The sequence below is a fragment of the Balearica regulorum genome, chromosome 10, assembly GCF_011004875.1.
Source record: "Balearica regulorum gibbericeps isolate bBalReg1 chromosome 10, bBalReg1.pri, whole genome shotgun sequence".
NCBI lineage: Eukaryota > Metazoa > Chordata > Aves > Gruiformes > Gruidae > Balearica > Balearica regulorum.
In genome coordinates, this window is record NC_046193.1 from 135,297 (window position 1) to 151,250 (window position 15,954).

The window sequence follows — 15,954 nt, forward strand, 5'->3', positions numbered from 1 at the left end:
CATAAAGAGACAAAACCATGATTACACTCAAGAAACTAGCAGCTAGCTGTTGTTCATTAGTGGAAAAAAGGTGTTTCAAAGGAATACATACGTCAGGTCAGAATCATACAAGCTCTGTCTGTTTTCCAAGTATCCAAAGCATTTGGGAAAATATTGTTGTGTTTGTGGACATCAAAGGTCTGCAGAATATAAAGGAGTTTAAATTCATGCAGAGAACAGTGCAGTCCTTACAGGACTGAGAACTGTAGCTGAAAGGTCTTCATCCTGGACTCCACACAGTGGAAGTATTCAACTTCTCTAAAAATACCCCATAGGATAAATGCTCAGAGGAGCCAGACACAGAAAATGTGACTTTGAAAATTTCCAGAATGGGATTCACAGACAGGAGTAACAGCATTTGCCTCCTATTCTTGGTGCTAGATCTAGAAGTGATGAATGATGTCTGCAGAGAAAAATGTCTGGGCTGCCAGCACCCACGTGAAAGCAGGGAGACATCAGGCAGACAAAGGCATTTGACTGTCTCACAGACGCGCTGCAAAACAACATGAGTGAGGTCTTGCACAGGGTCTTGTTTGCAGCACTGATGTGCCTGCTCTAGACTCTAAATGTGCCTGGCAGTTAAAATGTCTGCTACAAGTAATACTGGATACGCTGAGACTCAACCTTGGTGGAGGTGCCCTTTGTAGACAGACCCTGGACTTGGGTTGCAACAATGAGTTTGTGCTTTTCTCCCAGATATTTTCTGAAGTAGCTGCGTCCACGTCACTAGTTCCTGTGCGCCTTGGTGCTTTGTTCGAATGCCTACTGTTAAGGAGAGTAAAACACAGGAGGCGTTCCTGTAATATAATAGCGGTGCGTTAGAAATATTCAGAGTAAAGACAATACCAGCTCTTGTTATGTAAATTGTCTGGCCTTTTAATCAAAACGGAGAGTGAGTTACTTTAAAATACATGATATGGGAGACTACTGCAGCAGCGGTTATTTGTATCTGTAGTGTTTTAGATAGGTGAGTCTTGGTTTTGTTTGAGAATTAATAGCAAGTGTCAGTGCTCATAGTCCGTAAAAAACCAAAGCGTGTGCATGGCTTCAGCAGTATAGGGTCGAGAGGGATGGAGAGAGTTCAGGATTAGATCCTCCACCCCTTGCCACCCCCCTTCAGTGAAGAACTGGGAAAGATGTCCTGCCCATGCAATTGCTTTAAAATTACTTCTGATTTAGTGGCATAAGATTGTTGACTTCAACCTTTAAATATAAAAAAAGGAGTTTTCTTTTGAATTCTAGGAGGAGGGAATTTGCTATAAAAGTTTGATCTCTCCTTGACAGTTTTCATGGGTGGAAATCTAGAAGAACTGTTGTGTCCAGCAATGTGGGGCTGATTGTTCCCTCTCAGTGCAGGAGATAATTCTTCCCATATGTTTCAAACTACAAGAGAGATTTGTGGTCTGATGACTTTCTTTAATAGCTATTGCTAACAGACATTGATTACACATGGCTGATTATAAAAGTTCTGGAAAACTATAGCTGGTTGTAAACTGTTCTCCGTTTTTCGTGAAAATCACAGTGATTTATACAAATAAAGGCCCCAGCATTTATTCCTTTCAAATATACAACTCAGTTGTAAAGTGTGCAAAGCAAGGCGAGAGATGAGTTTAGCACGCTTCCTACCAACGCCCAGAGATGCTGACGGGGCAGAGGGCCTTGGTGCTGCCGTCAGGGCTGCGTGACACACGGCAGAGTCGCCTGCCTGGAGCACACGTATCTGGGGTTAGGCTTTTGAATGCTGCCGCTTCAACAAAGGTATTTGGTTTTATGGGGGTGCAAAACTCTACCCAGTGTGAGTTCCTGCAGAGGAGGCCAGCTCAGACAGATTGGGTTAGACAATAGTGACGATCTAGTTTGTGAAGGCATGGCTGTTTTCTGCTGTCAGTCCCTAGTAACAACCTTCTGTGTTCTTCCACTTAAACACCCCAACTGTGTATAGACTGGCTCTGACTCTGACCCCGGTGCGGAGGAGCACAGCTCTGCGGTACATCAGGGGCTCATCTCATTTGCTGCACAGCGCCCACCCTGTGAAAGGATCAGTAGCTTCGTTACTGCCGTAATCACCTTCCCGGCGTCCCTCCTTTGGTAACGCAGAATCGTCACTCTCTCCACAGATGAGCTGGTTTTCACCAGGGGTTGGGCTAAAGGGGAGGTGGGGGGAAGGTGTTAAAATTTAGTCTTTAATATTAACTTCTAATATAAAGATTCATTTTGAAATAGGTGGCTAATATATCTTCTAGCCGAACACAGTCAGTGCTCATTTACATGTCATTTTAACTGCTGCTCTGCTAATATGATTCCCAGTTTTTAATAAAGCTGAAAAATTGTAGTTTTAATCCTCCATGTTTTAATTTCTTATGTAGGTTGACAATTTAATCTCTTGAGATTGATGTTTCTCTCAAGAGGCTTCCTTCAGTCATATCTGTCTTGCTTTCTTGGAAGTTGTGGTATGGTCCTCATTGATTGCAGGGGAGGGGGGAGAAATATAATTATACCCAGGTGCATTTGGTTATGTCACTTTTTTTTTTCCCAGAACAGATCTTGATTCAGTAGTGAATTTAGCTTTAAATGTTATTAAATATAGTACACGCTAAAGCTTAAATGAAACAGTATGTAGAAATAAGGCACAACTGGCATTTGTGAGAAGTAGTGGTACGCAGCTTTTGAAAACAAGACAACCCATTGTTTTCCATAATTTGGCTTCAGATATTGTTTTAGAGGATTTCATTTTTATTTCTCATATTTAACATTCAGAATAACTATTTCCTCTGTGTAGATGTTTGGTTTAGCTGGTGGTGGTTTTAAAAATCTAGTTGATGTTTCCTTAAGCTCCTTTTCTTGTTGTTACTCACCAGTCATAAGAAAATAGGCAACATCAAAGCTTTCTGTTCACTATCCACTTAAAACTGCAAAAGTGTAGATGTACAACAGGCTTATGCTAATTTCATGTTCTTCTTTAAAGCATGAAAGCTCGATTATTTTCTTTCAAAGGTGTTTTTAAAACAAAGACATCGTCTGTTCTGACCTTCTAATGATTTTTTGCGTTGAATATCCAGCTGGGAAGCAGCTCAGCACGTGGCAAACGAAATCGTACAACGGAAAGACCTTTTGGGTTTGAGGCTTTATCACTTCATGTGACTTAAAGGTCAGGAGAACAGGTTGGGGATGCGTGATGGCGTGTAGTCATGGTAGTTAACCCTCCTGCCTCTCCCCAGTCCTCTCCTGTATGTGAGAACAGGTACAATAAAAACTGCAGCTGCGTGGGTGCTACTGATAACGCTTCCTTTTTGTTGGAAAGGAAGGAAAAACTCCCTGCATAGAGTTGGGGGGGGGGGGGGTGGGCGTGTTTAGATATTTGAAATAGTAAATGCCTTGTAATTTCTAAGGACAGTCATGTTTCAAACCTTTGCACTAACAGAAAGCTTGATGAGATAATGACTTGATACAATAACCTTCTGGAGTCAAAAATCGTGGCTTTAATTGTAGCTTGGCTCACGTGCAAATGACTTGACTGTCTTCTGGGCTCTGCAGCGTTCACTGTGGTACCAGTCAGCTGTCAGGTTTGGCACAACTGACTGTGCGATCAAGAGGCATTTCAGTAATACCAAAAACGTTTAGAGAAGAGGATTAAGGGACATTAGGAAGACCGTGTGGGAAGTCCCTGCTCTGCTCCACTGCAATGGTTTTGTTTTCTTTTCATCATCTCTTTTTTTTTTTTTTTTTTTTTTTCCTTCCCAAAAGAAGGGAGCTGGGAAAGGGGGGAAAACCTCCCCATAATTTCACTTTGCCCAAATCTCTTGGCAGGGTGATAACTGAGAATGGAACAAGGGTGATGGAGACAGGTCACTCCAGTGTCAGGTCATGTTTTGCTGAAGCGATTGCGTTACATTCCTGGAGGAATTGGTAACGCTTTCTGGACATTCCCCTGGTTAGCAGTAGAGGACTTTTGAAGGAATCAGGTTTGAGGCGTGGGTAGAAAAGAAAGCAGGAAGGTAACATGTGATATAACCAGACTTGTGCTTTTCACCTCAAATGCCACGAGTGCGTTTGAACACTGGAGGGAAACCCCCATGGCCCTCAGGCCTCCTGGCAATCTTTAGTCCCTGCCTGGCTGCCACCCCCGAGTGAAGAAAACGCATCTCTGACAACCTGGAGCAGCAGGGCACAGGGTTACAGCGATGCTGGGAGCTATTCCTTCCTGTAGCCATGCCTTCATTTCGGGGCTGGTGCCGCCTTCCATAAGAGGGGAGGACGGTAATGCCCACAATATTTATTTTTGGGTTTTTGGACTTCTAGGGTCATTTCAGTCTGTGTTCCTCTCTAGCGCTGATGGTAAATGGGGTAAGATTGGGCCCTTGGTCTGCTTCCACTCACTGAGGCGTATGGGTTGGTTTTGCCTGGTAAGGTCCATGTAGCTATGAGGAGAAGAGGGCAGGTGCTAGGCTTCTGGCACGCTTAAGGTTCCTGGGTTTGTTTTTTAAAAAAGAGAAACCCCTCGGACACTGTGCTCCACAGTATGAGAGAGACTGGGATGACCTCGAGAGCAGGATGCACAGAGGTTTGAGCAGACAGATTCCCGCTCACGTGGTGGCCCTAAACTCAAAACCCTCTGGTGTGCTAACCTACATTGTGGTTGTGGTTCATGCAGGTTTTATATGGATGTTTCTGGGGTTTTGTTTAATCTCCGTATGAATTCAAAAATAAAATTCTATTTTTGTCTCTCCATTTTTTTCTTCCCAAGCAAATATGATTAGGAATATAGGTCTAATCCTGGCATTTGAAGTCAAGGAGAGCAGAATTCAGGACTTTATAGTATAAGCACAGCTGATGAATCTGCATGTGAATGCAGTTTTGTTCCGTGGTGGTTTTTTTCCAGTCTGCTTTATATGACTTAATGATGATAAATGTCCCTTAAAGTCAGGGGCTTTTCCATTTTGATGTTAAAAGGAACTTCTCTGCTGTATTTTTTGCTTTTATGAAAAAGTTGTATTTTACAGATGTGGCCATTGTAAATGCCAGCTGGTACCTATGAATATTTATTTTTCTACCCATGCTCATAATTGGTCTTCTATGTGCAGTAAATATGCATCGACATGTAAAGATGTTAATTTTTGTAATTGTTCAAGATGCACTATGCAAGTTAAGTAGCTTCTGAGCTCAGTGAAAACGACTGTAGACAAGCAGCTTGCAGGCATTCATACGTCTTCCCCTGCAGGGTTACCAGTATGCTCAGCTCCTTTGTTTAATTGTTTTAAAATTAATTTCGATAGCGAAAGCAGTTATATAATGACCACTTGCTATAGGGAAAACAGTAATAAAAAACTATTTATAGAATTTTTACATCCAGAATTGGAGTAAATTAAAGTAGAGTTATGAAAGATGCTTATTTTTAACAATGCTTTTCAGTCACCACTGGAAATTTGTTATTTGGGCTCCATGTGTAAAGTAACAAACTACAAAGTTCAGGTGTTCATCAAACAGCACTAGCAGCTGTTTTACTGATGGTCATTTCCCAGCACTCCTGCTGCTCGCCCAGGCTCCCTTTCCAGCCTAAAGCTTAAGAACTGTTGTAGTCTCTGTGTAAGTACAGACAACAGTAATTTGACTGCATTGTGTCTACTCACTACAGAAGGACATCTTACTAATCTTTAGGCATGAGTACTTTTATGTCAGACTCCATACTTTCATTATCTAAGGATGCTGTTAATTATACTACATCTTGAAAGGTGTGAACATCAGTCCTGAGTGTGGGATTGTAAGAGCCCCAGTGAAAAGTAATGGTGATTTTCTGCAGGTTTGGTTGAAGTTCTTATTTAAAAGAGTGTGTACACAAGCAACTGCAAAGCTGTCACTCTGCTAACGTCGGCCAGACACAAGGGATTCATTTTTTATAGATGGAAACAGGATTGCTAAAGATTGATGTATTTCGTTGCAGATGTGACGAATATGTCACACAGCTGGATGAAATGCAGCGGCAGCTCGCAGCAGCTGAGGATGAGAAGAAGACTCTGAACTCCTTGCTTCGGATGGCTATCCAGCAGAAACTGGCACTGACCCAGCGCCTGGAACATCTGGAGCTAGACCATGAGCAGTCCAAAAGGGTGCGCACAAAATCTGCTTCCAAAGCCAAGAGCAGTAACCCTAGTGTAAGTCATATTCGGTCCTGCGGAGACAGGTCTGAAGGATCTGTCCTGAACAACCAGGTTTTTTGTAGTGAGAAATACAAAATCTATTGTGACTAGGACAGACGTGTAGAAAAATCATATTATGCATCTTATCTTATGCTGTAACTGTCAGCGTAAATCCCCACTATCTAATGTCGCGGTGAGTTGACTTGTACTAGTATGTTGTTGAACCAGGTAATACAAATTGTATTATGGTGGTCTTAACTGTAACTAATTCATAAGGACGGGGATGCTATTAACAAGTTAATAGTGGAAAGGAATTAGCTTTTTCCACAATTAACACGTATGGGTTTTGCTGTTTATGGTAAGTGTTAAAAGAGTACACCTGATATAGTATATCTGGTGCTACTAATAGTAGTTTGTATAGCACAAATGTGATCCTTTCTCCAGGGTTGCAGCATACTTCAATAAATGCTTTCACAGGCAGAAACAAACAGTAAACCTTCTTATTGTGGCTTAAGAAGTGGTGAAAAGCAAATGTTAAAATTAGAGGTATGTCTTGAAAGTGCAGAGCATTTTGAAACTGGAACCAAAATTAATTTGCCTATTGGGGCAGATAGTAAGAACTTGCTGTCACATCACCACTGACCAAAGTCCTTAAAGCTTTTATAGGTTATAAAAGCTAGGAAAAAAAAACTCGGTAGGGTACACTATTTACTCTCTGCTTCCCTCTCTTCAGAGGGTTAACCAGAAGAAAATTGCACATTTTTATTAGAAATATGCAATATTTACCCCATCTGATATAAAACTTAAAAAAATCTTAAGAATTTGGATCCTACCTGGTAGACAGTTCCACTTTAAGAAGTTACGCTGTGGAAAAGTGTCATGTCCTGAAAGGATCTTTGTGGTCTCATGTTGCTCCTTGCAAGCGTAACACTTTGGAAAGAATCTGTTTTATATATTACTGTAGCCACACAACGTATATGTGTAGAATTAACGTGACTATGGTCTAGTATTGTCAGTCACAAACCAGTTTTTCTCAGCTTTCAGTATTAACCTAAATAGGATAGTATTTCAGAGCTCTGATCACTTTTTTTAAATACACAAAAGATGTTGCATTCCTTATGCAAGCACATGTTTCACAGGGCTCTACATTCTAGGCACAGGAAATTGAATCAGATCATCCTACTAATAATTATTTATGAAGTAGCTTAGTATACATATTAATCCTTAAAAACAAATAAACTGTTGTCTGCTACTGAACTTTTAAGGGGCCTTTTTAGCCACTTAATTACAATATGTTTGATAATATGAAAGTGTACTTCATAATTGGTGCCTAAAAAGAGACAAAGATTGAAAATGTTGCTTCTAAAATTGTGGAAAATTTGTGGAGCACAGAGAGGCACACTTTTTTTCTTTGAACCAGAGTTTTAAAGTGCCTAGCCTCAAACTTTATTTTAATGTAAAGCCCTGTTCATTTTGTACTCTTTCAAATAATTTTGTATGCCTATAGTATTACTAAAAGCAATGCGAGACTGCACAGTTGTCGGCTTGATAGTGATGTTTTATAAAGCCATTCTGATATTCCTGGTGTGGTACTGCCTCATCTCACTACCATTTCTTATAGATGATCAGCAGCTTGCTTCCTGTGCATTGCCGCTCTGCCTATAAGTAGTCAGGAGATATCACAGTACTAATATAAGGTAATGAGGAGCACAGTGAGGGGAAACCACGTGGGATTTTGGCTTCCCAGATATTAGAGGGAGGGGAAGAAAAGACTTCTAAATTCATACAATGAGACTAAACACATGGAATTGTAGAAACCTTGCTGCAGAGCTGGAGAAGGTCAGAATACCGCAGTCCAGTGGCAGAATTGCATTTACCGATTGAGAGGAGGAAAAAACTCCGAGTGATTTAATCTAATCTGTTGCTCAAACATCACTGCTCAAGAAGTTTAAGCAAGTAGTAATTCTGGCTTTAGAAACTAGGCCCTGTGCATCTGTTATTACTTTTTTTAGAAAACACTGAATTCTCCTGAATTTGAGCTTTAATATTGCTAACTAGCAGGTTTGATATTTTAGAAGCGAGACATCTTTTAACAATTTTCAATCCTGCTTTCTCTTCTTTGCTGCACAATCTTCCAGAAGGCCTTTATTCTTCTCATTCCTGCGTTAAGTGTAATTTAAAAATACTTTGTAAAAGCAGGCATTTGAGTGCTAACTTTCTTTGCTCCAATAGAAACAGTTACAATTTTGCTTCCACTATGGTAGGGAGCTTTAATAACAGTTTTCACTGCTTCCGTGTCTGTAATGGCAGTATTTTTGCAAAATACTAATAGCAAAAAGGTAAATTGGAGAAAATAATTGAATGCATTGTTAGGTTTTTTTTTCAAATTAACTGGAACTTTCTATAAAGATTTCAATGTTACCAGACGGTGACTATTACTATCAGTCTTGGCTCACACTTTCAGTTCCACGTATGAACCATTTTGCAATTAGCCCAATAGTCTTGGTAGTCATTTCCATCTTCATTCATTTCTGTGGATCTTTAAAAAGCAAAAAAGCCAAGAAACCTGACTGCTACGTGAGCTTGTCAAGGTTATGGTTTAACTTCTTTTAGCACCTGTTATAAAAAGAAATGAGGAATGGTGGTAAGGTGACTTGATCCTGCTGTTTGCATTTTTAGATAATATTTCAGATTGAGTCTTGTAATTCTGGATTAACAATTTCTTGAAATGTACACGTGCTGGGCGTTTTTCACATCACTTTAAATGGGTTGGGATAAAGCATGGAAAATTCCCTAAGCCGTCACCTACCTCTGCGCAAGCAGGCTCTTGTGAACGATACTCTCTGCATTGGCCTGCATGATATACTGACCTGCATGTTTCTGGGGAACCTACAGCTTCACTGAAAACGTTTCTTGCACATTCATTGCTGTTAACTTGTGCTTGAACAGCAAAGCTTTATTCAGTACTTGTAAGAAACCTTCTTTCTGCAAAGCTATTGCTTCCAGGTTAAACCCATAAAGCGTTTCATCGGCATGGGAAGCGTCTCTGAGCTATAATGGATGGCTGCTTCTACCCCAGTGACCTAACAGACACCCTCGAGCAACTAACCTGCTTTTGCAGCATATTGTTTTAAGTTTTCAGTTCTTTAATTGAGAAATAAACACTGGTTTTTTGGTTTGTTTTTTTTTTCTAATGCTATTTTATTTTCCATTTTTCAGCTGTAGAGTAGTCCCTGGAGAAGGCCTTTCCAACAGTGCATCAGCATTTCTTAGCCTCTTTCATTGTGGTTAGAAGTGGTAGCCCATTGCACAAAGAATGGAAACCACTGACCCGATCCTAATTTTTGAAAACACCTTTTCCTATATACTACCTGAAACTTTCCTTTATGTCTGAAGCTATAAAACAAACAAGCTTTACCTATAAGTGCTGCTGCAGTAAGAAAACTTACAAGTGCTGAAGAAACCTACTTCAAATGTAATGATCACCGTATTAGTTTATGATCGACTAGAAATGTTCAGATGGGGGAATTTCTTATTTCATTGCAGATGCTCATTTTTTATCTGATTGTTAAACTTGTGCACTTTTGATATTTTCATATTTTTCTTTAGCTTCTTTAATTCCTTATGTAGAAGAGTTTATATAAATGCAGTGGTTTGTGCTCATAGTCTCTCTCCAGTTCGGGCTTGTGATTTTTGAATTCTACATCAGCATGTGGCAGAGATTTTTTTTGGGGGGGGGAGCTCTAGATTGTGATTAGAAAAGAGTTTCAACAAAAAACAGGAGCTCTGCTAAACTGTGTGCTGTGCTTCAGCAGCTTTTTTATTATAAAATGTTAAGCTTTATATGTTTAAATTACTGATTTTCTTTTTTTTTTTTTTTTTTTAAACTGCCATGTTCATTAAGAAATCCAGGGTATTCAAATTCTGGGGTTTTTTTCATATTGTATTATTATTCTTAGGAATAGTTCAATGTAACAAGAAGAAAACTTGACTTTGCTCTGGTTAAAACAGTAATAGGCACTTGAAAAATATTAAATAAGTAGTATTACCTATGAATTCCAGAATTCCTGGGTTTTAGGAAGTTGAAGTATTATTGATTAACAGAATTTTATACAACTATACCAGTTAAATTCCAAATTGGAATTGTTTTGTTACTTTTTCATTTTATTGTGCCAAATTATGGTACATTTAGAAAGAAAAATTCTAAAGTTGTCAATGATAGGGTGTTATATATCAGCGCCTTTCTGTCATTAATTATTGCCAGTAGTGCCTTTAATAATTTTAAGGGAGACTCTTAGGATAGTTTAGTCTAAGTCCTGTAACTTAGGAGAAGTGGAATGGCTGTTTGGAATTTAGTAAAGACATGGAGCAATAAGTGCAAAGTGAACTCCCCTTTCGCACATTTTTAATGGGTAGTCTTACTATAGAGATTATATATTCAAGGAATTGTAAAAAATTCTGTTAGTCAATGATATTTCATCGTGCAAATCCTTGCAAATTCAGGGGTACAGAGAAAAAAAAAAACAACAAACCTAAACAAACCTGAATACACTTTGGGAACCAAATGGACTCATGTTGAACAAATGAGCAAGACGTATTAACACATTTGTGGTAACAGTACAGAGGACATATCAGGAATATTGACGTTACGTTAGCTTTGTATGGTGGTGGATGCAGTTAACCTTAGTATTGTTTGCAAATGTGAACAACAAAACATTGATATCTTCTCATGCATGTTGTATCTAATCAGTGTAATTTCAGGAAACAGAAACGGCGAAGCGCATCAACAAGCTGTACCGATCTCTCCACTGTTTGTTGAGGCTCACACGGATGATTAAATTGGTACTTGCTGGGGGGGAGCCTTCCCACTCCTCAAAAAAAGTACAAATTGAAATAATATTGACGGCGGGGAAAAGATTTCTGTTTGCTGGAAAAAAGCATTATTATTCCTAGATGTGGGGACTTATATTTCCATCTTCTGTTACAGTATTGATTCATAAGAAATATTGTTGCATTTAAAATTACTACATTTGTATGTGGGTATTTATTTGAAATGATGTCGAAGTACTGTATTATGTTTTATGTGCATTACCTTTTAGTGGTGGATTGGTCTCCATTTAACGTCATATGCATGTGTTCTTGCCAAGTAACCTTTACACAGATCGGGGGGCGGGGGGGAACGTTAAAGAGAAAATGCGGAAACTTCTTTAAAAGTATAACTGTTTGTTAATTGGGTAACCTTAGGAGGCATAGAGGGCAAAGCATTACTTCCAAATTAATAAAGAAGTGTTTAATGTAGGAAAGCAATCTGCCTGCGTAAAGGTAGTCACATTGGCAGTATCAATAAAAGATAAAAGGAATCGTGTTTTCTGCTTGATGTTTTTGTGTTTTAAGAAGGCGCCATTTCAATTAGTCGTTCTTCCTAAGCGGTTTTAACTGCGGGGGCTAAATAAATACTAATTTTTATCTGAGAGAAACTGAAAACTTAAAACTTAAGTTTGCTGCAGAACTAGAAAATGAATTTTGTGCTCATATTTGGGGAGAACCATCCTCTGTGCTTTTCCACGAGATTTTCCCGGAGCAGTTTAGCCTTGCCCAGACTGGTTTAATCTCTATCACCAAAGAGCCAGTGCAGGAACGGGGAGGGTAGGACTAGTGCTTTTGGAGGCAGTGGTGACAAGTCTTCCTGAAATGACATCTTAATTTCTCATATACTCTCCAAAATGCCTTAAGATGATGTTTATCCAGTAGCACTAACAAATAAACTCACAAAAAACCACCCTGAAGGAGTACACTTAAAGTCTGAGGGTGAGGCTAAGGTTTGCTCCATCAATACAAGGATATTCCTGGATTGTTGAATTGATATTGTCCCCTAGAAATACTAAATAGGGTTTTATACTATAGTTTAACAACTCTTATGTCCCCAGGTAGGATTCCTAGAACCATTCTGCTTATCGTTTATATACCTGGTAGCAGTCAGTTCCACTACACCAGCTAATCAATTTATAATATAACTGGAGAGCAATATGACAGGTTTTACTCGGGCATTGAAAATACTTGTAGAATTGTGTGCGGTAAACTAGCAGAACATATTTGCTAGGAGACTTGCCCTGATGGATAGTTCTGCATTCGCTATAATGGGAGCCTTTTCTGCAGGGTGATCTCAGGGAGAAACATTTTATAAATACATATGCATGCAAATGACAGAAGAACAAGAACAGACCTGTTGAAATATAAACCAGCGTGATTCAAAAATACTTTAGTAAGAAAATAAGAAAAGAGGAGACTATTTAGCTTAAAAGCTTGTCTAGTGAATGGCTATTAATTAAAACGTGAATTTCTTTGACTCTCTTCTGTGTAGAAAAAATCCAGTGCCTGGAGGGAACGTGGCGGGTGCTGAGCTGGGAGGGTGGGTCACCAGCCACATTCCAGGCTGCAGATGTTGCTGTACTGAGTCTCGGGAAAGGAATCTGCCAGCTAATAGAACACTCCTGCTCGCCACGGGGTCAGTAATTCAGCAGTGATCGTTTGTGTCCTGCGAGTAAGGCTTGGAAACAAGGTCCTAACTCCCCAAAGGACGAACAGGGCGGATTTTTACTTGTACTCAGATGCCTAAAGATAATCAGACCTGAAGGTCCCCATGTACCTAGTTTTGTGAGATGAAGGTGAAGAAAATTAAGACACAGGTGCTTTTTGGAGATCCCACCGGGATAAGATGGTAAAATTCAGCTACACGATATTTATGGCAGTTACAGTTTCAAAAATATATTCACATTCTTGTGTTTTTGAAAGGCTGATGATGTAGACTGAACTACAGGACCAGGAAAAGGTATTTTTCCACCCAACAACTTAGCAAAAACAATGAAAAACTATAAATATCACTTCTGTGAACTCAAAACTAAGCAAAGTGGCCAGTTAATATGATTATTTTGAGCACGTGATTATTTTGTGCATTGTATTGAATGTTTATATATAAAAGCTTCACGCAAACATTCCTTAGTGGTTACTGGGAAAAACACTCATGTACGAACTACTCAAAAGATGACTTCATCCCGTTCCTTTCTTTTCTTCCAAGAGAGTCAATGTCCTTTCCCAGTAAAGGAGGAGGAATTTGCAAAGGCAAATTCCCAGAAGAAGGGAGATATCGCAGCTGCAGAGTGAACTTTCTTCCCTTGTACACTGAGCACAGTATCTCTGAAGTGTTCTGAGACCTGATCCTCATCCGTTGAATCTACTTCAGCCAGCCTTACCTTATCCAGCCCTGTGACTTTGGGACAGGCTGCTCGTAACTAAATCAACAGATTTGATGAGAATTATCAAGTGAAGTGGTTGTAAAATGTCTTAGATCCAGTAACTGTGTTTTAAAAAAAAAAAAAAAACACAAAACCCAAAACCCTCAACAAACAAATGAGGTGGATCTGGTTCTAGATACTAAAGTAGACTATTTCTGAAGTAAAAATAAAACACCAAGTGGGAGCAGGAAAATGAAAGCTGATTTTTTTTTTGTGATTATGCTGAGAGAAAGTTTAAAATTTTCTTAAAACCTAATATATACTGATATTTAACAAGGATGATCTATGTAATGTACTACTTGCTGATTAAGGCTACATATATAAGCAAAGCTTGGGTTAGCTACATATAGACGAAGTGAATTGGAGCTAGGCTGAAGTGAGTTCTAAGTATGCACACCCAGATTTCCACCAGCTTAGCAATAAGAGTTGAAGTTGGTTAACTAAGCTGCAAATGACTTTATGGGCAGGACCCACCAATACTAACTGGGGTTTTACTGAATCACGTGTCGGGTTCAAAGGACACTCTGCAAGGGCCAAAGAGGTATCTGCCCAATTCTCTTTATGTTGCAAGAATTTTGAACAACTTTATATTTTTAAAATATCTCTGTGATTTTACTTTTAAAATTCCAGCAGATGGACATTTGAGTTGTGAATGTCCTGTGCTAAAATAGGTAACATGCTTAACAGGCGGGAGAAACTTGAAAACTGATGATTTAGTATACAGATTTAAAGAGATCATACATGTTAAAAGAGCAGAATTATTAAAATAATCCATTATTGTCAATAACAGTATTTCTTATATTATTTGAAACTGATTATTTCTGCTTTTCAAACAGTAATGTATTTGAGAAATTACAAATCGCCATATTTCAGGAGAGAAGGAAAAACAACTTTTGTTTTAGTACATTAAAAAGATAATTTCTCCTTTATCTTCTCCTTGAAACCTTGCTCCCTGTTTTTTACACAGAAGTTTTAGGCTAAAACATCTCCCAGCATTCAGGTGCATGCTAACTCAAAGCTAGGGAAAATACTCCATTTGGCAATTTCATAATCAAACATTTTTCTTTTAATTTCTGGTGATAAGACTGGTCCTAACTAGGACAAGTTTGTATCCTAATTCCAAATTATATTGAGTAAACATTCAGGCAGCTTCTACTAATCCGAAATGTTATTTAGCTTGTTTTCTTGTATGGCTTCTACCCTGGAATTCAAATTAATGCAGCTCGAGGATTTATCAAGGGATAAAGAGTAAAGTATTTGATCCAGCAGTAGAACATTAGCATCTTGTTATCGCCAAATGAACAAGGAGCCTTTATTAACCCAATTATCAAAGCCTTGGAGACTGAGCATTGATGTCTCTCCATTTAGAAGACCGACATCTCCGTCAGGGAGAAGACTGTTGAGCCTCTGCTGCTGGCAGCTTTGGGAGGAGGTTTTTGAAGTGTGATCCTACCTGGAGCTAAAGAATAGTCTGAACTTGTGCCTTACTAGGATGCGGAAAGTATTCTTTTTACCTGGTAGTCGTGTGGTTATTTAGCAACAGCTCTCAAAAATAAGATTCAGTTTGTAAAAGCAAGTTCCTTGTAGTTTTGTCTTTCTCCATAAGGACAGAGTTCCCAGCTATCGGCTCCAGCCGGCACGCGCATGCTTTTCATGCTTGGGGTGGCAAGTTTTTTTTTTTGTTAGTGCAAATACTTGAGTCAAACAGGAAGCTCCAACGTGACCAGGACAGCCAACACCCAGCACCTGCTGGCAGAGCCACCTGCATGGTTTTAGCTGCAGGTGCTGCTGGTTGGTGCAGCACCGATAGTTACTCACCACTGCAGCCTGCCATGCCAGCGGTTTGCTGTGCTTCGCCTCTGCTGGGGTAAAAGCTGGTGTTTACTCCTCCCTGACTCCAGATGCTTTAATCTGAATAACAAATCAGATAACGGAGCAGATTCGGAATAGTGTGCGACTCTCTCAGTGTATCTGAAGAAGTTGTCATGCTGGAGGATGAAGCGGCTACCCAAGTGAGCTGGAGATGAAGTGGTGCATCTCACCACGCTCAAAGAGCTGGGTCAAAAGAAAACTGACCACACTGTGCCACCGCTGTTAAGTGCCAGACCAGGCTCCCTGCCCTCCGTCTGTTCTCCCTGGTTAGGGAGTCCTTGGCCTTCAAGTCTGACGCCTTCAGACCTCGCTGCGACCGTGAGCGCTGCTTTTCTCTTGCAGGTTCTTGTCCTGCTGTTGGGTTTGTGCAAGCTGCTGAGCAGCCGTTGGGTGCCAGCTTGGGCCTTTGCTGACATTACTTTAGGAACCTGCTGGAATAAGAATGAATCTGATTCTTCAGGCACCATGTAATTTGGTTTGTAGTTGCAGAAGCAAAGCCATCTTACTCTGTAAGACCTGTTGGCTGTTTCACAGTGCACTTCACTGCGGCCAGCACCTTCTGTTACTTCACTTCACCTTCTGCCAGCAATTCGTCAGAGACGGTGGCGCCTTCTCGA

The 15,954-nt window shown here is 39.8% G+C and overlaps 1 protein-coding gene across 5 annotated transcripts in view; it reads left to right on the forward strand.

Moving 5' to 3' along the window:
- Window positions 1-11,533, forward strand: part of BICD2 (BICD cargo adaptor 2) — a 95,077-nt gene extending 83,544 nt beyond the window's left edge. Inside the window, exons 7-9 of one of the 5 annotated variants that reach the window (XM_075762608.1) lie at window positions 5,978-6,188; window positions 7,795-7,870; window positions 9,393-11,533. In XM_075762608.1, the coding sequence (XP_075618723.1) occupies window positions 5,978-6,188; window positions 7,795-7,842 (259 nt within the window). In that variant the 3' untranslated portion in view covers window positions 7,843-7,870; window positions 9,393-11,533. Of the gene's footprint in view, window positions 1-5,977; window positions 6,418-7,794; window positions 7,871-9,392 lie in introns of those variants that run through there. The other 4 variants (XM_075762610.1, XM_075762609.1, XM_075762611.1 and 1 more) reach the window with 4 other exon arrangements.
- Window positions 11,534-15,954: the final 4,421 nt, after the last annotated feature.